The sequence below is a fragment of the Piliocolobus tephrosceles genome, chromosome 1 (genome assembly GCF_002776525.5).
Source record: "Piliocolobus tephrosceles isolate RC106 chromosome 1, ASM277652v3, whole genome shotgun sequence".
NCBI lineage: Eukaryota > Metazoa > Chordata > Mammalia > Primates > Cercopithecidae > Piliocolobus > Piliocolobus tephrosceles.
In genome coordinates, this window is record NC_045434.1 from 169,764,836 (window position 1) to 169,786,844 (window position 22,009).

Here is a 22,009-nt window from a genome sequence, read left to right on the forward strand (position 1 = left end):
AGACCTGTGGCTGGTTATTCCTTCTCTCTTTGCTGGTTTCTTTTTTCCTCTGTAATCTCTTAAAGTTGAAGTGCTGTAGTTCATGATCCCTTTTTTCTTGTGTATGTACATTCCCTTGGTAATCCCAGCTAATCCTGTGGATTTTAAGTACTATCTGTATGATGATCACTCTCAAATTCAAATCTCCAGCCAGACCTCTCTCCTGACTGCCATAATTGTATAACCAACTGCCCATTTACTGTCTCTACTTAGATGTCTAATAGATGTCTTAAAGTTAATGTGTCTAAGCTGAATTCCTGATCCTCCCCTCAAACTTGCTTCACACTTAGGTTTTTCATCTTAATTGTTTGCACTGCATCCTTTCAGTTGCTCAATTAACCAAAAAGGATATTCCTTTCAGTTAACCTTGGAGTCATCCTTTACTCCTCTTTCATACCCCATATCAAGTCTGTCAGGAAATCCTGTCATCTCTACTTCAATATATATCCAGAATGTGATTACCTCTCACTACCTCCACTGTTACCATCCTGGTCCTAGCCACCATCATCTCTGGCCTGGGATACTACTATAGCCTCCTAACAGGTTTCCATGTGTCTACCCTTTCCTCTTATAGTCTGTTCTTAACAATCAGAACAGTTCTTCTAAAACTTAAGTCAGATCATGCCCTTCCCTCTCCCCACACTCAAATGAGGAACAACTCGAGTTGTTTAGATAACAAGCCAAACAGCCCTTCCTGGCTCTTTGCTTTCCTCTTTTACTCTTCTTGTCACTCTATCTTGGTTTTCTTTTTAAAATTGGTCTCGTTGTTTGTTTGTTTGCCCTGTTTCCGATTCCTTTAGCACTTTTCCGTCTTCTTAAAACATACCTTCTCAATAAATCTTATCCTGACTACTCTATTAAACACTGTAACCTTCTCCTGCTTCCACACTCCCATCCTTTTTAGCATACTCAACTCTCTTTTTTCTGTAGTACTTAAGGTCTTTTAAGTTACTATGTAATTTACTTATTAAATATGTTTGTTGTCTTTCCATAGAAAGTGAGCTCCATGAAGGCAAGAATCTTTGGGTTTTGTCCCCCAAAGACATATCCCAAGTGCCTAGAACACTGCCTTGCACATAGTAGGCACTCAATGAATAGTTGTAGAATTGAATGTGAGAATGATTATTTCATGTGTTTATGCTGCCTAGTGGTTGCTTTTAGCCAGGTTTCATCTAACTAATTCTTTGGAATTCAGGTGTTACCTCTTCTGTTATGATTCCCCTGATTTAGAGGCCCATCTTAGCATGTAGCCTTTACTATATAATTGTTAAATTGTCTCTCCCCCTCATAATAGTCTCTGAAGTAGGACCTTATTTAAGTGGCAGTATAGTATAGTGATTCACCGCACGGACCCAGTAGCCAGGCGGTCTTGAGTCAAATCCTTGCCCTATAGTATCCATTTCATGGAATAGTTAGAATTAATTGTTAACATATGTGCAGCTTTTAGAAGAGTGAATGGTACATGGTAAACCTTATGTATAAGTGTGAGCTTTCATTATTTTATGACGTTCCCACCAATGTCAGGGACATAGGAAGTTCTAAAGAAATGTTTGCTGAATGAAGGAATTAGTTTTTTTGAAAGCCGGGGCGTTTACTTATATTTTAAAAGTAATTATTGGAAAAAGGAGTTGTAGTAGTTATGCAGTGGTTTGCAGCTTTGGCTGCACATGAAAATTACTTTAGGGAGCTTTAAAAATGCCATTGCCTAGGCTGATAGCCTAGTCAGTTAAATCAGAATCTTGGGAGGGGTGTAGAAGGTGGAGGTGGTGCAGAATTCAGGTATTAGTGTATTTTACTGCTCCCCATATGATTCTAATGTGCAGCCAAGGTTGAGAATCACTGGTTCAGTGGAAAGAATGCAGAATTTCTAGGAGTCAGTAAACTGGGACTTTGTTCCCAGCTTTGCTTCAAACTGACTGCTTTTTGGCAAATTATTCCTTCATGCCTTAGTTTTTGAAAACGTGATCTCCAAGGTCTTCTTTAACTGAAAATTTGTTGATTTTATAGTTTTGTTAAGCTTAAATGAAAAGTATTTTTTCTTTTCCAGTCTCCTTTAACATTGGAAACACCAAATCGGGTATCCTTGGGACAGTTATGGTTAGAGCTGCTGAAATTTTACACACTGGATTTTGCTTTGGAGGAATATGTCATATGTGTACGGATACGAGATATTTTAACAAGAGAAAATAAAAACTGGCCTAAAAGGCGAATAGCCATTGAAGGTAAGATGATATGTTGTATTTCACTTGGAGAATACTTTTTATGTGCTACTCATTATCTAATTCAGTGTTAATAAATAAACCTTTGGCTTTGTAGCATTATGTATATGTCACTAGATTGTCATTCTTTATTTTTAATTTTTTTAGAGACAGGGTCTTGCCCTGTTGCCCAGGCAGGAGTGCAGTGATAGGATCATGGCTTACTGCAACCTCAAACTCCTGGGCTCAAGGGATCCTCAGCCTTCTGAGTAGCTAGGACTATAGGCTTGTGCTACCATGCCCCGCTAATTTTTTTATTTTTTGTGGAGATGGGGGTCTCACTGTGTTGCCCAGGCTAGTCTGGAACTCTTGGCCCCAAGTGATCCTCCTGCATTGGCTTCCCAAAGTGCTAGGATTATAGGCATGAGCCACTGTGCGTGGCCTCCATTATTTATTTAGATTCTTTGTCAAGTCTGTTACAGTTTTATAGAATTAGTATTTATTTAAAGGTTTCTGCTGTATATGGTTAAGGTCAGTAATTAGCATTTTTTTTAATTTTGAAAACTTTATTTTTTAATTGTGCAAACTTGCAGAAATACAGAAAAATATAAGTTAGGAACACTATAAGATGTTTTTGAATGAATTTGTGTCATAAGATTATGAGAAAGTTTTCATTGCCTTCTAAAGTACCTCATCTAATAAATGTGGCTTCGCTAAAGGATAAAAATAAAAATTGATGTTGCCAAAGTTTCATATCAGATCCCAAGACCATTAAGATCTTTGGAGATACAGAAAACTATAGAGTGGCTCCTCAATTCTTAATCAAAAATTAAATTTCACAGCATTTCACTTACCTTTTGTAGATAAGAAATTGAATTTATGTCCATTTTAGTCTGTTCAGCCTACACATTATTCCATTCCCTCATTCCTGCTGGCCTTCTCTACTGTGAGTTCAACCCAGAAATATTCTGAAATATACGTGCAAACATTTATACACATCTTATACTCTTATATATAGTAAATAAATGAGCTCTGAAGCCTTCTAGCCATAATTTATCTCTGTTTTTTTTCTTTATTTTCCCCCCTTTTTCATTTTCTTTGGGAAGTTAGGAAGAAACTAGAAAAATCTTTTTAAAGCCTATGGATTTAGATAGCAGTAGAACGTAACAGATGCCTCAACTTTAACAGTTTGAAGCCTGGCCTCTTAATACCAAAAGATCTTCAGTAGTGGAGAGCATATGTATTGTCTTTTTGGTGCACTCTTCTTTTTTCCTGGGGCTTTTCTATATTTAAGACTTACAGATATATTCAGAAATCTGTCATGTTATTAATAATAAGGATGCAGTTGTTTCAAGACTTTGCAGGGTAATTATTTTTGACTGGACCAAAGTTTACATATTGGTTTAAATTTTACTTTTTTAGGTCTGTTGCTTTTTTGCTCTTTCTTCCTACTACTTTCTTTTACTTTTGATCTCACTAAAGTTAAATCTTAAAATCAGTTTTTTTTTCAAGTTGAAGCCTTGAGAGTGTTAGGTTTGTTTTACTTGTTTAAACTGCAAAGAGCATATAACTATATTATATTAAAGAACACTGTGAGCCGGGCTCAGTGGCTCACGCCTGTAATCCCAGCACTTTGGGAGGCTGAAGCAGGCAGATCACCTGAGATCAGGAGTTCAAGACCAGCCTGGCCAACATGGTGAAACTCCATCTCTACTAAAAGTACAAGAATTAGCTGGGCGTGGTGGCATATGCCTGTAGTCCTAGCTACTCGGGAGGCTGAGTCAGGAGAATTGCTTTAACCTGGGAGGCAGAGGTTGCAGTGAGCTGAGATCATAGCACTGTACTCCAGCTTGGGGGATAGAGCAAGACTCCATCTTAAAAGAAAAGAAAAAAATACAATACTATAGCAAGATAAAAATCACTGATGGGTCCTGAAGCTTGAAAATTTTTATTCAGTGACAGGGTAGAGGGAGGTATTTCAGCATAACTCCTTTTTCCACAGTTTCATCATTGAAACTAATTACTGAGTTGGCCTTCTCAGCCATCCCGTTATTAGTTAGCTTATTATTAGTCTTGTTTATTTTTCCTTTTAGCTTTTTACTTTATGAGAGAAAGGAAGAAAAAAAATGTTGCAATTGTATTTCCTCCCATTTTCAGGAACTTTCATTGGGACTCTAGCTTAGAAAAAACCCCTTGGGAAAATGTATTCTCCTGACAGTGTATCAGTTAAGATCTACTTGTATGAGCTTGGAAATGTAGTTTGGAAGTAGAGACTTAGCTATTGACCATTTTCTCTTTTGCTAGATCCATTTTCAGTCAAGAGGAATGTTGCACGGAGCTTAAATAGCCAGCTGGTTTACGAATATGTTGTGGAGAGATTTAGGGCAGCTTATCGATATTTTGCCTGTCCTCAGACAAAGAGTGGAAGTAAGTCTACAGTGGACTTCAAGAAAAGAGAGAAGGGGAAAATAAGCAATAAGAAACCAGTCAAGTCTAACAATATGGCAAATAACGGTTGTATTCTGCTTGGGGAAACCACAGAAAAAATAAATGCAGAAAGAGAACAACCTGTTAAATATGATGAATTGGAATGTACATCACAGAGATGTATTATTGACAACAATTTGTTGGTAAATGAACTAGATTTTGCTGACCATGGACAGGACTCTTCATCTCTTTCTACCAGCAATAGCAGTGAATTGGAGCCAAAATTAGTTAAGAAACAAGATGATTTAGCGCCTTCAGAAACTTGTTTAAAAAAAGAGCTCAGCCAGTGTAATTGCATTGATTTGCCTAAGTCGCCTGACCCAGATAAATCTACTGGAACAGACTGCAGGTCAAATTTAGAAACGGAGAGTTCACATCAGAGTGTGTGCACCGACACATCTGCTACCTCTTGCAACTGCAAAGCTACAGAAGATGCTTCTGACCTTAATGATGATGATAACCTCCCCACCCAGGAATTATATTATGTGTTTGATAAATTTATTTTAACCTCTGGCAAGGTAGGATACAGTTTGTAAACGATCTATAAGATTTTGTGGTGGTTGTGTGACTATGTATATTTTTTAGAATTAGAAATGTAAAAATAGCTTATATAGTGGTGACTGTTGTTTTGGAATGATACTTTGGTATGTATTTTACCTTTTGTGTTTTTCATGTAGTTGCCTTTAAATGATGTCTATAAAGCCTCAAAAGGTTTCAGCATTGTATTACCAGTTGGTTTCCTTTACTTTCTCATATATGAAAGGATTCATCTGATATTTCATGAAAATCTTAGCAAAGACAGCATGCATTTTAAATGTTGCTTATTTTGTATTTTTTTCTTTTTTTCATAACAAAAGCCACATTCAAGCTAATTTTTATACATAAAATTTTTCTTCCCCAAAAAATACAAGGTTTGTAAATTCTAAAAGTATTCTACTTTAAAGATATATATATATTTTTTTGAAACGGAGTGTCGCTCTGTCGCCCAGGCTGGAGTGCAGTGGCCGGATCTCAGCTCACTGCAAGCTCCGCCTCCCAGGTTTACGTCATTCTCCTGCCTCAGCCTCCTGAGTAGCTGGTACTACAGGTGCCCGCCACCTTGCCCGGCTAGTTTTTTGTATTTTTTAGTAGAGACGGGGTTTCACCGTGTTCGCCAGGGATGGTCTCGATCTCCTGACCTCGTGATCCGCCCGTCTCGGCCTCCCAAAGTGCTGGGGAGATTGAGGGGGGAAATATAGGCATACTAATGGTAGTTGAGGGAAACTAAGATTAGTAGTCAGAAAGATGAAGAATCCAGTTTCTGTTTCTGCTACTGAGCCTCTGGATTTCAGCTTATCCTGTATGAATTACAGAAATCCAAACTTTTCTACTTTTGAAGTAAGATAGTATGAACTTATTATTATTTTGAGACAAGGTCTGGCTCTGTCGCCCAGGCTGAAATGCAGTGGTGCAGTCCACCTCCCGGGCTCAAGCCATTCTTCCACCTCAGCCTCCTGAGTAGCTGGGACTACAGGCACACACCACCATGTCTGGCTAATTTTTGTATTTTTTTGTAGAGACGGGGTTTCGCCATATTGCCCAGGCTATTCTTGAACTCGTGAGCTAAAGCGGTCCGCCTGCCTTGGCCTCCCAAAGTGCTGGGATTATAGATGTTAGCTACTCCAGCTGGCCAGATAGTCTGAACTTTAACTCATAAAGGAAATCATTTAAAATCATAGGAAAAAACCTATTGAACAGGAAGTAAGCGATAACTGCTTTGCAAATAAAACAAAGTTTTAACCGAGTCACATTACTTCCAGTGCATTGCACAGAATTGAAATATCATTATCATTATCCATGTGAAAAAATGATTATACAGATCATACATAAGCCAAGTAGAATATTAAAAAAAAAAAAGGAAAGTCATCTAGCCTTATCCAGGCCTATTGTTTTATCAGTAATTATTGACAAGCTTGAAGATGTTTAACCTAATTATTAAATTGTATTGCCTATTTTTTAAAAATCTGCTTTTTTAAGGTATGACTAGCATTTAAAAAGCTATATATATTTAATGTCTACAACTGGATGTGTTTGAACTTAAGTATATATATATTATTATCACTGTCAGTGCCACAGAAAACCTCTCCATCCATCAGCTCCAGAAGTACCCTCCTCTTCTTTTCCTTTTGTAGTTAGAGAACTTAAGAGATACCTTATTAGCAAATTTAAGAATATAATACATATTATTAATCTTAGGCCCTACTTTGTGCAGATCTCCAGAACTTATTTATTTTGCATAAATGAAACTTTGTACCCTTTGACCAGCACCTCCCCATTTCCCCCTCCTGATAAGTAGTATTTCTTCATTCTATATAAATATACATCTGTTGCATTTTATCTCGGTTGCAGTATTTAGGGCACATGGACTGTTGAAAGCATCAAATAAATTGCAGGTTTTTAGAAAACTTAATTATATAACTTCAGTTTACATGTCTTATCCTTTATACTTTTTTTCCTGGAAACTTAGGGTAAGTACTGTTTCTCCAGTTTTCATTTTTACTATTTAAAGAGTTTCCTGCCTAAATATGTCATTTTTTAAAGAAAAAACCTTGAAAAGCTGGTAGAGATTCTTGTAGTACTGTTAATTAGCACACAGTGCGTCATTCTTGCAAAAGGAGATTTCCTTATATAATTTGTATCAGAATTTATGTACAGGCTAACACTGGAGAAGGACACTTTAGGATATAGGCATATTACAATAAAGAAAAGAGTATTGGTGTTTCTTAAACATATGTGTTTGTTTCATCGAGTTGGCATAAATTTTTGTGTTTTAACCACTTGTTTGGTGTCCACTGAAATCCATTTAAAATGGTTATGAGGGTTTGAAGTTCATTTTGTGTGGCTGTTGAATAAGTTACTCTTCGTATGAAGCTAATTTATTTTTAGTGTTCAGTCTGTGGTTTGGTCTCTTGAGCAACTAATGTAATAAATTGAACCAACTAAGTGGGGGTTCTGTGATTGATTCAGAAAATAGAAAATGGAGTGAAATGAAAGGTGCACCTTAAAATTTCTTTATAATCTGTTTTGTTAGATCTCAGTAAGTTTAAAATATAATGCATATATTTTCCTTTGGGAGCTGTTTGAATGAACTCATACCTTCTGCATCTCCTGGCATTTTCTGTATCTTTCATTTTCAGGTAAATTTAATCCTTGATATAATTTTACTGGGGAAGAAAAAGTGCTTGACTCAAAAAAGTTTTTTGTAGCTAATACTGCGTTTTAACAACATTTTTTAAAAAAAATTACCTCCTGGAAGCACAGGTTATCAAAACTGAGTTACATAAAAGATTCTTTTTGAATTTACTTTATAAGTGAGAAGTCCCTCAAAAGTTTATTAAATTAGATTTCTTTTTATCGTTGTGTAGCCACCAACGATAGTATGCAGCATCTGCAAAAAAGATGGCCATTCAAAGAATGATTGCCCAGAGGATTTTAGGAAAATTGATCTAAAACCTCTACCACCAATGACAAACCGATTTCGGGAAATACTCGATTTAGTATGTAAAAGATGTTTTGGTAAGTCTTTCATTACTACGACTATTGGGACTAGATCCTTCTTCCTTCTCAGATATTAAATATTAATTTTCTGATTTAAAAAGTTTGTTTACATTTTGTTTTGCTGGAGGTTTTTGAATAGATACCCAAGCACACATATTTACTAAATGATTACTATGTGCAGGGCATCATGGTAAATGCCAAGGGGAATTGAGAGTCCATATATATTGCTTTTAAGGAACTTAGAATATGGATGTGAACTGTCTAACACGGTAGCTTCTAGCCTATGTGGCTTTTAAATTTAAATCAATTAAAATTAAATTAAAACCAAGTTCTTCAGTTTTATACTAGACATATCTCAAGTACTCAGTAGCTACATGTGGCTAGTGGCTGCTGCACTGGATAGCATTGATAGAGAACATTTTCATCATTGCAACATTCTTGGATAAGACTGCTCTAGATGGATTAATATGGCATTTATGTAAATTGCCATAATTGGAAATAGAATGTATTATGTGCTATAATAGTGGTAAACGAAATGCAGTGTAAACACAATTTTTTCTGGGGTGGATTAGAGGAATCAGGATTAATGATGCGGTATTTGAGATGGATTGAGTTGCATTTTTAAACGTCAAAGATTATTCATGAAAGCATAGAGTGACTGGGCATAGAGGCCCACGCCTGTAATCCTAGCACTTTGGGAAGCCGAGGCAGGTGGATCATGAGATCAGGAGTTCGAGACCAGCCTGGCCAACATGTTGAAACCCTGTCTCTACTAAAAATATAAAAATTAGCTAGGCATGGTGGCGGGTGCCTGTAGTCCCAGTTACTCGGGAATCTGAGGTAGGAGAATCACTTGAACCTGGGAGGCGGAGGTTGTGGTGAGCCAAGATTGTGTCACTGTACTCCAGCCTGGGCAACAGAGTGAGACTCCATCTTAAAAAAAAAAAAAAAAAAAAGCATAAAGTGCATAATTTGTTTGGGGGAATAATTGCCTTTGATTTGGTAGGGTATAAGAAAGGCAATAGAGAGAGATAAGGCTATAAAGATATTTTTGGGAAAGCCTGGCATGCCTTTATTCAGCAAACGTTTACAGAGTACCTGGGAGTCACCTTTACTCAGCAGACATTTATGAATTACTTCCTGTGTCCAGGTAAGATAAAATTTCTGGTTATAACATTTAGGGCTTCATTGTAATCTCTCCCTTCTTCCCCATTTCCACTTCCCACCAGGCAACTACTTTTCTGCTTTTGTCACTATAGATAGTTTGCATTTTCTAGAGTTCTGTATAAGTGGAATTATACAGAATGTTTTCTTTTTTTGTCTGGCTTTTTTCACTCAGTATAATTACTTTGAAGTTCATTTATGTTGTGTATCAGTGGTTAATTTCTTCTTGTATCTGAGTAGTGTTCCATTGTATGGCTATACCACAACTTGTTTATCCATTCACCTGTTGATAAATATTTGTCTCATTTCAAAATTTTGGCTCTGTGGGTCTGAGTATGTACATACGCTTTCATTTATCTTGGCTAAATACTTAGAATGGCTGGGTCATGGCACATGTTTTTTTAGCAGCTTTATTAAGATACAGTTTACATTTATTTTTACTTATTTAGTCATTTATCTCAATGTGGGCTCATAGATATTTGATACTTTGGGTTATAATGGAATATAATTTTCTTTTGTTCAGATTATTCCAGCTTTGGCCATTGGAAGCTGTTTTACTTGTCTTCCTGGTCCCATTTATATATATCCATCAGTGTGTGGTTTTTTTGTTTGTTTGGGTTTTAACACTTTCATATTTTCTGGCACTATAAGATGCTCCTGGCACTTCGTGTATATTTTGTGCCCCACTCCTAGAATTAGGCATTTGTCCAAGGAGCAGTGATTCCTTTTATTGGAGAATGATATTAGAAACTAAGACCTAAACACTAGGTGTGCTTGCTGTTACTGGGCTGTTGTTGCTTCAAGGCCATCTCAGAGCAAGAAAATGTGTGCGTGTATACTAACCTATGTATATAAACTTACTATAAATATTTCTATATGTAGCCATCTTTTTTATTTGAGACAGAGTCTCACCCTATCGCCCAGGCTGGAGTGCAGTGGCGCGATATCAGCTCACTGCAAACTCTGCCTCCCGGGTTCACACCATTCTCCTGCCTCAGCCTCCCGAGTAGCTGGTACTACAGGCATCTGCCATCACGCCCGGCTAATTTTTTGTATTTTTAGTAGAGATGGAGTTTCACTGTGTTAGACAGGATGGTTTTGATCTCCTGACCTCGTGGTCCATCTTCCTCGGCCTCCCAAAGTGCTGGGATTACAGGCGTGAGCCACCACGCACAGCCTATGTGTAGCCAGCTTATCTGTATTAAACCAAACATGATTTAGTAATGGTATATCCAACTCTAACCCATTACCACATGGCTCGTTTTAGCCACACGTATACGTAAACTCCCACTCCAGCAGTGAGAAACCTGTTTCCTAGCATCTATTATTCATTTTTTAAGTTGTTCCATTTTAGTACATATATATAGCAGTATCAGAACTGTTAATCAATACCCCTGTGGGAAACAACTTTATTAGTTAGAGTACAGTGCTTATGTATCATTTCTTAGTCTTACTCATTCCACTCATTTTCAAATTTACTTAGGTCAGCACCTTTCCCCCCACTCCCTCATGTGAAGTTGTTTCATACATTTATAATACAGTTAGATTATTTTGTCACAGTCTACATTACATCCTGAGATCCCAACCTCCTAGTTGATTTTTTTTTTAATTGCATACATTAAGGCTAACTCTTTGTGCTGCAAAATTCTGTGGGTTTTGACAAGTGCACTGTGTCATGTATCCACCATTAGAGTGTCATACAGAATAGTTTCACTGCCCTAAAAACAAATTAACAAATTACATGAATTTCATTTATTTAACTCCCCTTCTTCTGTAAGCACTGATAACTGCATTTATTTTTAAAAAGCTGAATATTAGTTTTATTCATTATAACAAATTCTTAATAAATTACTGCTTTGTTCCTGTTACTGTATTAACTTCTGGGGATAAGTCTGGAAGAGATAGGGAAAAAAAGACTTTGTTCTTAAGAAATATATGGACTTACTTGGAAAAATAAGATGAATATAAATGAAATAACTAGAAAACCAAAAGGACAAAATAAATCAGGTACTAGACTGTGGCACACAGTTTGAAGAACTAAAGAAGTGAAACTAAGGAGAGATCATTGAAGGCTGTGGTTAGGCAGAACAGTTTATAGGGAAGATAGAAATTTTGACCAGGCATTTGAGGGAACTGTTAAATTTGAATGGGCCAGATGCCTAGTATAGCAATATGAATACAGATCTTAACAGATGGGAAAATAAGCATGGATATGGGGGAGAGTGCAGAAGTAAATAGGTTTGTAGATATACGGAAAATGATCATGTGAAATGTTCATATATATATATATATCTTAAAAATTATTTTTCTGTTTCATTTCTTCCCTTGGGTTGCTAAAACAGAAAAACAGTTTTTTTCCTTCTATCTCCCAGACCCTTCCCCAGTAACATTTCTGGTTTTAAAGTCAGAGAAGTCAACAAATAATGAACAAACTGTAAGTAAAATTTTTAGGGTAAAAACTTGAACATGTTTTCAGATTCCGTTTTCCTTACTTTTCTTTTTCCTTTTTTCTTCTTTTTGTAAACCCAGATGAGTTATCACCACCTTGTTCTGAACAACACAACAGGGAGCAAATTTTAATTGGCTTGGAAAAGTTTATTCAAAAAGAATATGATGGTATGTCATAGGTTAAAAAATGTATTGCGTTTTTGCTGTAGTCATGTCTTGAGTTTCAATTATTTAAAAATATTTATTGAATGTTATGTGTTAAGTACTATTCTAGTTGCTGGGAATACAATTCTAATGAAAGAGATGAAACCTCATGAAACTTATGTTTCAAATGGGGAGAAAAACAATTGACTAATAAATATATAATATTATATCAGCAAATAATACATGCTGTTAAATGTGTGGGAGATGAAAGAAGTGATGGGGTGTTATGATAGGCCTCTCTCATAAGGTAGCATTTGAGCAGAATCCTGAATAATGTGAAGGAGCAAGTTATATAAATATCCAAGGAGAAAACATTGTTGATGGAACAAGACTAGATTATGTCTAGCATATTTGAGGAGTAGCCAGGAAGTAAGTGTGGCTGGAGTGGAGTACTAGAGGTAGATTGTAATGTATAGAAGAGGTCAAAGAGGTGGTTTAGGAATTAAGTCATTAGTGCCTTATGGAGGTTGGTAGAAAGACTTTGGATTTTATTTTGAGTACCTGATGAGAATCTTTTAGAGGATTTTTAGTTAATTAATGACATGATCTGAGCAAATGGGTTGCTGGGCTATAAGGCTAGAAGCAAGTAGAACATTTAGGAGGGTGCTGTGTGAGGCCAGAGTAGACGAGAAGTGGTCAGATTTGGGATATATTTTGATGGTAGAACCAACAGGATTTGCTGATGGAAAATGTGAGGCATGAGAGAAAGAAATCAAGGATGGTTTCAAGGTTTTTGCTATAACAGTAACAGTGGGTGGTCCTATATAACAGAGGCAGAGAGAGCAGGAAGAGTAAGTTTTGGGCATGGGGATGAAGAATCAAGATTTTTGTGACTAAATATTTTAGAAAAGGATAAACGTTGACTTACAATCAGAATGAATTTGTACTTTTACAAGATGACCTGTTATGTGCTATATATTACATTTAAAAGTATTTGAAAACAAAGTATTTTTTAATTAAAAAATTATATTATCATTATTGTTTTTTAGAGACAGGGTCTCACTCTGTTGTCCAGACTGGAGTGCAGTGGCATGATCATAGCTCACTGCAGCCTCAAACTGCCGGGCTCAAGCAATCCTCCTGCCTTAGCCTCCCAAGTCGTTAGGACTACAGGTGTGTGCCACCGTGCTTGGCTAATTTACTTTTTATTAAAAAAAATTTTTTTGGCCAGGTGCAGTGGCTTACGCCTATAATCCCAGCACTTTGGGAGGCTGAGGCAGGTGGATCACCTGAGGTCAGGAGTTTCAAACAAGCCTGGCCAATGTGGTGAAACCCATCTCTACTAAAAACACAAAAATTTGCTGGGTGTGGTGGCACATGCCTGTAGTCCCAGCTACTCCGCTGAGGGAGGAGAATCACTTGAATCTGGGAGGCAGAGGTTGCAGTGAGCCAAGATCATGCCTTTGCACTCCAGCCTGGGCGACAAGAGCGAAACTCCGTCTCAAAAAAAAAAAAAAAAAAGAATACATACATACATATATATATATATATGAAATAGGATATTGCTCTGTCACCTGGGCTCAACTGCAGTTGTGCGATCATGTCATCAGGGTTCAGCCTTGACCTCTGAGGCTCAAGCGATCCTCCTACCTTAGTCTCCTGAGTAGCTGGGACCACAGGTACACGCCACCACACCCAGCAGATTATTTTTTGTAGAGATGGAGTCTTACCATGTTTTCCAAGCAGGTCTCAAACTCCTGAACTCAAGTGATCCACCTACCTCAGCTTCCCAGAATTCTAGGATTACAGGCATGAGCCACTGCACCCCACCTTCTTTTTCTTTTTCTTTTAAAATTTTTTTGTAAAGACAAAGTCTCACCATGTTGCCCAGGCTGGTCTCAAACTCCTGACCTCAAATGATCCTCCTACCTTGGCTTCCTGAAACACTGGGATTATAGGAGTATATAAAGTATTGACCAAATCTAAGTCTCTATTATATAAAACTCATGCTCATTTTTATTTGCTGATGAGTATAGTTTCTTTTTTGCTTCTCAGCTATCATTGAAATTTCAAGTAGAGCATCAGAACTGGATGGGGGTATGAAGTTTTGAAAGTATAAATGTCCTATCTAAATGTGTAGTCTACTTTAGAATTAATAGGAAGAGCCAGGCCCAGTGGCACACATATGTTATCCCAGCCACTTGGGAGATTGAGGTGGGAGTATTGCTTGAGGCGAGGCGTTTGAGGCTGTAGTGTATAATGATTGTGCCTGTTAAGGATAGCCAGCACACTATAGCCTGGGCAACATAGCAAGACCCTGTCTCTTAAAAAAAAAAAAAGTAATAGGAAGAAAAATCCAACTCTGTCAAACCACAGCTTATTTGAAATGGTGGCTGTTATTAGATGACACTGAGTCTGAAGGGTAACCCTATCATAATTTGTATCAAGTGGACTATAATTACTCATTTTTGGAAGAGAATCATATACTAAGGTGGTGTTTGTAAACCTACATGAATTGTGCTTTGAAAGAACTAATTTATTTTTAAGAGGGCAGTCCTCAAATATTGATCTTTACTATTGGTAGTGATGTTGAGAATGTATAAAAGCAGATGGATTTATTATGTAAGTCAGAAAAAGCTAAAAGTCTCAATGATCGTTTGGATGTGGACATTGAGAGAGAGAGATACTAAGTATTGCACCTGTATTTCTGATGTGGGCAACTGAGTGCATGATGGTACTATTTGCTAAGAACAGTGATAATAGAAATAATAATAGATTGGGGGTAAAGTTGATAGTTCAGATGTTGAATTTATGATGTCTGTGGAAAATTGGAAAAAGCAGTTGAGTACATGGGTATGGGAACTTGGGCAAAAGCTTGAACTCAAGGTATTTTGGAATTTCTCAGTATTTCTTCCAGTGATAGGTAATTAAATCATAGAAAACGACGAGAGTATGTTGTATTAGGTCATTAGTAGATAATAGAAGACTCCTCCTCTCTGCTAATAATAAGACTTTGGACTTTGTTTTCCTTTGCTTAGAAAAGGCAAGATTGTGCTTATTTGGCTCTTCTAAGAATGGATTTGGATTTCGTGATAGTGATCTGGATATTTGTATGACCCTGGAAGGCCATGAAAATGCAGAGGTAAGAGTGTTTGGAAAGCGTTATGTAAGTTTATTTTCTCCCAGTGACGATTCTATTTTTATTTTTGTATGTGATAGTGATAAAAATGTGGTATCACTCTTTGTATAAATATATTAGCAAAATAAGTGTTTGAAATATGAAAACAATAGCATTTTCAATGTAGGAGACATTGAAACCTTAAAAGTGATTCAGTAATTTTATGATACAAAAACCATGTGACTAAGAGTTACAAGTGATTTGTAATGAATTTTGGGACAAAGTTAATATACCACAAAGTTGGAATTTTTCACCAGAGCCAATGACAAGCTGATGCTTCAGTTTCGTAGTGAACATTGATCTTTCATACTTTGTCTTCTCATATCTCTTTCATTAGATGACGTCTTTGTATTACTATAGGTAGTAAATACAGGTGGTCATCTAATTCATAATTGGTTTTGTTCTAAAAGTTAGTTGTAATTTTTGGCTACTCACATAAAATTTTTTCCATAGAAGCAATGTTACAAATGATATGCTAAGGGCTGGGCACGGTAGCTCATGCCTGTAATCCCAGCACTTTGGGAGGCCGAGGCGGGCAGATCATGAGGTCAAGAGATCGAGACACTCCTGGCCAACATGGTGAAACCCGTCGCTACGAAAAATAAAAAAAGTAGCTGGGCATGGTGGCACACGCCTGTAGTCCCAGCTACTCGGAGGCTGAGGCAGGAGAATCGCTTGAACCTGGGAGGCAGAGGTTGCAGTGAGCTGAGGTCGCACCACTGCACTCCAGCCTGGCGACAGAGTGAGACTCGGTCTCAAAAAGATAATAAATAAATAAATAAAATGCCAAGATAGCTTTTAGAAACTCATTTTGGGCGGGGAGGAGAACTAACATTTATTGAGTTCCCAGTATACACTTTTACATACATTATCTCATTTCATTCTTACAACCACCTTCGAGGTAGGTATTATTTCCCCCATTTTACAGATGAGGAAACTGAGGCTTTGAAAGATAAACTGACTTGTCCAAGTTCACACAGCTAGTAATTGTTGGAGCCGGGATTCGTAACCCAGGTCTGTCTGACTCCAGAATTCATGCTCTTTCCGTTGTATCTCACTGCCTCTCTGTAATTTTTTTAACCCATAATGTAGCTGAAATATAGTACTAATAGTACTGTAGAACCTAACCACTGCTTTCTGAAACTGATAGTTTTCTGAGTTCCACCGTGAGATGCCAGGAGCAGACCTTCCCCAAGTGCAATTTCAGCAGTGAGAGTGGGTACTTACGCTTTCCTTTTTTGTATACCAGGCCTTAATAGTGGGAAGGAGATTGTCCAAGCTCCAGGGAAGAAAAGGACTGATTGGACAGGGAAGAAGTGTCCCAGGCCTTCTCAACGGCAACTAGCAAAGGAGGGTATCCTTGCAGATGTTCAGTCCTTTACCAGCCTAGCTATTGGTATTTATGTTTTAAAATGAGGGACTGCTTGCAAGATTGGGGTGAGGCCCAGCTTCTGGCATCTGTAGTGGTGTCAGTATCGCCTCTGTTACGTTATAAAAGAATTCAGCAGAATAGTGTGCTTTTCTACAATCATTCTCTCAAAAGGTGGTTTTGAAATTGTTAGACCCGGAGTAAAGACGGCAGTGATGACTTATTTCTGGCCATAAGAGGTTGCTTCTGGTGTCTTATAAAGAAACTGAAAAGTTGCAAGTATTTTATTTGTTCTCCTTTACTAAATTCTGCTTAGAGCCACCTACTTGGAAAGTGGCTGCCCTTCTTCATTCTGAAGAGTAAGAATTGAGGGAATAGGGAATGGTTTTTTTACCCAGGAAAGAGGTTAGAGTTTAGAAATCTTCTATGTAAAATTTATTAATTAAACTTCTAATCACTAAGGGTTTGTATATTATATATAATATGTGCCATTCCTACTGGGAAGTTGAAACAATGAAAATAATAAATCATTTTCTTTCAGATGAGCCATAATTGAAACTTTTAAGATTTAGCATAATTGTATTCTTGAATAATAAAGAGAAAAATTACCTCCTTTGTTAATTTTATCATATGTGAATTAGTAACTAATGGTTTCTTTGAAATCCTTTGGTTTAGCTGCAATGGCTCCTGCTCTCATGTAGCTAAAAAGAACATGTTGGAAAAATGGAAGTTACTTTATAACTCTTGGGATTGATGTTTATACCCTTCAGCTATTTCCAGTTAATTTTTAATGCCATAATCATTATGTATTATGATTATCATTACCATACCAAATCTGCTGTCTTTGGTTTTTACAACAGTAACGCATTTACATTTACAGAGGTAAGAATTTCCTTGGAGAAATAGGTGCTGGTGATAATAGGAGTATCTTTCTTTTCCACATCAACATAATAATAATAATAATTAACTCACAGATTTAAAGGCTTATTTTGTGCCAGGCATTCTGCTGAGTGCTTTACATACATAATCTCATGTAATCCTCCCAACAGCTCTGCAGGACAGGAGTTTGTGATTGTCTTGATTTTATAGAATAGTAATGTGATGCTCAGAGAGGTTAAACCTCTGGTCAGTCGCACAGCTAATCAATACTTAGTTTAAGATTTGAATCGAAGTTTGTCTCAATTCAGAGCTTATGTCCTTTATCACTATATTGTTTTGCCCTCGCCAAACTCACTTGTAGTTGTTTATTCACTTTTTGAAAACCGTATTCTTCTCCGATCTTTGTGCTTCTCAAACTTTAATCTGCATGTGAATTACCTTGAGATTCTGTTAAAATGCAGATTATGATTTAGTAGACTGGGGAGGATCCTCAGATTCTGCATTTTTATGAAGTTTCCAGATTATGCTGATACTGTAGGTCTATGAATCACTTACTTGGAGTAGCAATGTTATTATAGGACTTTATGGCTGGAAATTTTAAGTGCTACTATTAAATGCCTAGATTAAAGTAGAATTTGCACAAGGTGAAATTGAGTCAAACCTTTATTTATTTGGTTTGTTTTTTAGAAATTAAATTGTAAGGAAATAATTGAAAATTTGGCAAAAATTCTTAAGAGACATCCAGGTATGAATTTTAAATCTTTAAAACAAAAGAATTTTTTTTAGCATATATGAAAATTATTTAACCTACTGAAGTCTTTTTTTTTTTAAATTAGGTTTAAGAAACATTTTGCCTATAACTACTGCCAAAGTGCCTATAGTAAAATTTGAACACAGACGAAGTGGGTTAGAAGGCGATATCAGTTTATATAATACATTGGTAAGTTTATCTTTATGGGCCGTGTATATACTTTTCATTGTAAAAGTTTACAGATTACTGACTATACCTTTATGTTTAAAACTTTCAAATGTGAACAGTGTAAGGAAAAAGTATTTTACTAGTTATCTTGATACTTCCTTTAGATTGAAGGTCAGTTTTTGTTTGACTCACTAATAGATATTTTACATTTTACATTTATATATTCTGTATTTGGAGTGTATTACATTTTTAAATCTGATTTGTAGTTTAAGTTTAAGAAATTTGAAATGCTTTCAAATATGTAATTATTTTTCAGGCTCAACATAACACAAGAATGCTAGCTACTTATGCAGCTATTGATCCTAGAGTGCAGTATTTGGGATATACTATGAAAGTGTTTGCTAAGGTATTTATGAAGAAATTAATGATCTGCTTTGTAGTAATGCTCATGATAATTAAAGTCAAGCATACTAATATCAGATTTGTGAAATATATTGTCTCAGTTTTGTTTGTCTGAGCTTTTAAAAAAAGAAACTTTCAGTATTATATAGGTTGAATTGATACCTATCAGAGTAGGGTGGCTCTCAGTATTTTTTTCCTCTATGTGCTCTATTCCCATGTGCAACTGACTAGTCAGTTTCTCAGCAGTAAAATTTCTCAATGCAGTGATTTTCAACCCCAGGCATAGGAGTTGGCATATCATCCTAGTTAAGAATTTCTGAGTTAAGGAATCTTATATTTGAGTTTAGTGATAAATTTTTATGACCCAGAAAACAAAACAATACCAATAATACCTTTTGCTTCTCCTATTATAACACTTGTTACGACATTGAATTTAGTTTTCTTGTTCTTTTGCTAAATGTGTAAACTAGATGAGGACAGGGACCTCTGTTTCCCTAGTTCATTGTAGTGCCTGCTTTATGGTAGCTGCTCAGTAAAATGATTAATTTTATTAATGTGTTAGTGGAAGAGTTTTAGTAGGGGAGAAACTTGGTCAGATTTTCATTTCATAAAACTTCCTTTTTCTAATAGGAAGGCTCTTGTTATTGTTGCTGCTGTTATTGTTGCTCTTTCGCCCAGGCTGGAGTGCAGTGGTGGGATCTTAGCTCACTGCAACCTCCGCCTCCTGGGTTTAAGCGATTCTCCTTCCTCAGCCTCCCAAGTAGCTGGGATTATAGGCACTCACCACCATGTCTGGCTAAGTTTTGTATTTTTAGTAGAGATAGGGTTTCACCGTGTTGGCCAGGCTGGTCTCAAACTCCTGACCTCAAGTGATCCTCCAGCCTTGGCCTCCCAAAGTGCTGGGATTACTGTGCCTGACTAGAAAGCATATTTTTTTTTTTTTTTGAGACAGAGTCTCGCTGTGTCGCCCATGCTGGAGTGCAGTGGCAGGATCTCGGCTCACTGCAAGCTCTGCCTCCCGGGTTCACGCCATTCTCCCGCCTCAGCCTCTGAGTAGCTGGGACTACAGGCGCCTGCCACCTCGCCCGGCTAGTTTTGTATTTTTAGTACAGACGGGGTTTCACCATGTTAGCCAGGATGGTCTCGATCTCCTGACCTCGTGATCCACCCGCCTCGCCCTCCCAAAGTGCTGGGATTACAGGCTTGAGCCACTGCTCCCGGCCTGGAAAGCATATTTTTAAAGATATTCCTGTACATGTCTTTCTAGACAAGAATGTATCTTAGAAAAGCATTCAGGCACATATTATATACAAGACTTGATATGCCTACTTTTCTAGATTCGCCTAACAAGGTAACTCTAACATGACAGTTTTGTTTTAACTACATAGAATTCTGTTAATGAAATCACCCCTTTCCCCTTTAAATATGGATGTAAGCTAAATCCTTGCTCAAGGGAAAAAGTCTGAAGATTGTTTCAGGGTTCCTCCCTTCTCCCCCTTCTCGTCCTCCTCCCCTATTTTTTTTAATTTTTATTTTAATTTTATGTTTTTTTTGAGATGGGATCTTGCTCTGTCGCTTAGGCTGGAGTGCAGTGGCACAATCTCGGCTCACTGCAGCCTCCCACTCCTGGGTTCAAGCAGTTCTCCCTGCCTCAGCCTCCGGAGTAGCTGGGATTACAGGTGCCTGCTACCACGCCTGGCTAATTTTTGCGTTTTTATCAGAGACAGAGTTTTGCCATGTTGGCCAGACTGGTCTAGAACTCCTAACCTCAGGTGATCCACCCGCCTCAGCCTCCCAAAGTGCTGTGATTAGAGGCGTGAGCCATGTGCCCAGCCTTTATTTTTATTTTTGAGACAGGATCCTACTCTGTTGCCCAGGCTGGAGTAAAGTGATATGATTACGGCTCACTGCAACCTTGACCTCCTGGGCTCAATTGATCCTCCCACCTCAGCCTGTTGAGTAGCTGGGACTACAGGTGTGTGCCACCACGCCCAACTATTTTTTGTATATCTTGTAGAGATGGGGTTTCGCCATGTTGCCCTGACTGGTCTTGAACTCTTGGGCTCAAGCAATCCACCCTCCTTGGCCTTTCGAAGTGCTGAGATGACAGGCATGACAGGCATGAGCCTGTCATCTTTGTCTGGCTTCCTTGTTCTTTTTTGTTTATTTTTTATTTATTAAAAAAAGATGTTTTTCCTAACCACTAGACCATCAGGGACTTTGTTCTTTTCTAATGGCTGGATGCCATTCCATTATGCAAATAGTCCTTAGTTATTTTAAACCTGTGCTTTACTGATGAACCTAAAATTATTTCTGATTTTTTGCTATTACAATAGAGCTGCAATTTAAAAAACCTTCTTAGTCATTTCACATATTTTTTGGCATGTTTGTAGGGTACATTCTTAGAACAGGATTACTGGTTCAAAGAAAATGTGCTTTTGTAATTGTGATATTGTCAGATATTCTTCATAGTGTTTGTATTAATTTATACTCTCAGCTGCAGTGTGTGAGAGTACCTATTTCCCCACATCATGTGTAGTAGTTTTTTGTTTGTTTGTACAGATGGGGTCTCACTGTGTTACCCAGGCTGGTCTTGACCTCCTGGGTTCAAGCTTTTCTTTCGCCTCAACCTCCCAGAGTATTGGGATTATAGACGGTGCAGCTTGTTTTTAATCCAGTTTAACCCAGTTCTATGGGTTAAAAAAATGATGTGGCAGAATGTTTAATATAATTCTGCATGGAGTAAGACTCTGAAGTTTTGTTTTCAATCATGTTGTTTTTTAGCGATGTGACATTGGGGATGCTTCCAGGGGAAGTTTATCTTCATATGCATATATCCTTATGGTGCTGTACTTTCTGCAGCAGAGAAAGCCACCTGTTATCCCAGTTCTACAAGAGGTAGGTGTTTAAGAAAACTATGAACGAGGTTTTTTTTTGAAAACAATAGATCTAAACACAGGAGATTTTGCTTGGTTCATGTCATCGATGTCCTAAGTTTTCTCTTTCCATTAATGCTATAATTAAACAATGAATCTTTTTGAAAAATTTATTATGGGAGAATATAGACTACCAGAAGAATATTAGATGAACAGAACCGTTCAATATCTTTTGTAACATTTTTAAATTTTACAGTCCTAGAGTGCTGTGGATGATTGTGAAGTTCTTGTAGCCAGCCATAAACTCATACATTTTATATTCTCCAAGATGCAAGTACACAGGTTTCTTCTTTCTAGAATATTTTCCCT

General features: G+C 37.2%; 1 protein-coding gene across 10 annotated transcripts in view; it reads left to right on the top strand.

Annotated features, from left to right (window-relative positions):
- Positions 1-22,009, top strand: part of TUT4 (terminal uridylyl transferase 4) — a 133,781-nt gene that overhangs the window by 74,630 nt on the left and 37,142 nt on the right. For all 10 annotated transcript variants that reach the window (XM_023188532.2, XM_023188499.1, XM_023188544.1 and 7 more), the window contains 9 exons: positions 2,087-2,261; positions 4,542-5,242; positions 8,129-8,279; positions 11,955-12,041; positions 15,056-15,159; positions 18,131-18,188; positions 18,280-18,383; positions 18,679-18,768; positions 21,549-21,662. In XM_023188532.2, coding sequence (XP_023044300.1) covers positions 2,087-2,261; positions 4,542-5,242; positions 8,129-8,279; positions 11,955-12,041; positions 15,056-15,159; positions 18,131-18,188; positions 18,280-18,383; positions 18,679-18,768; positions 21,549-21,662 — 1,584 coding nt within the window. The remainder of the gene's footprint in view (positions 1-2,086; positions 2,262-4,541; positions 5,243-8,128; positions 8,280-11,954; positions 12,042-15,055; positions 15,160-18,130; positions 18,189-18,279; positions 18,384-18,678; positions 18,769-21,548; positions 21,663-22,009) is intronic.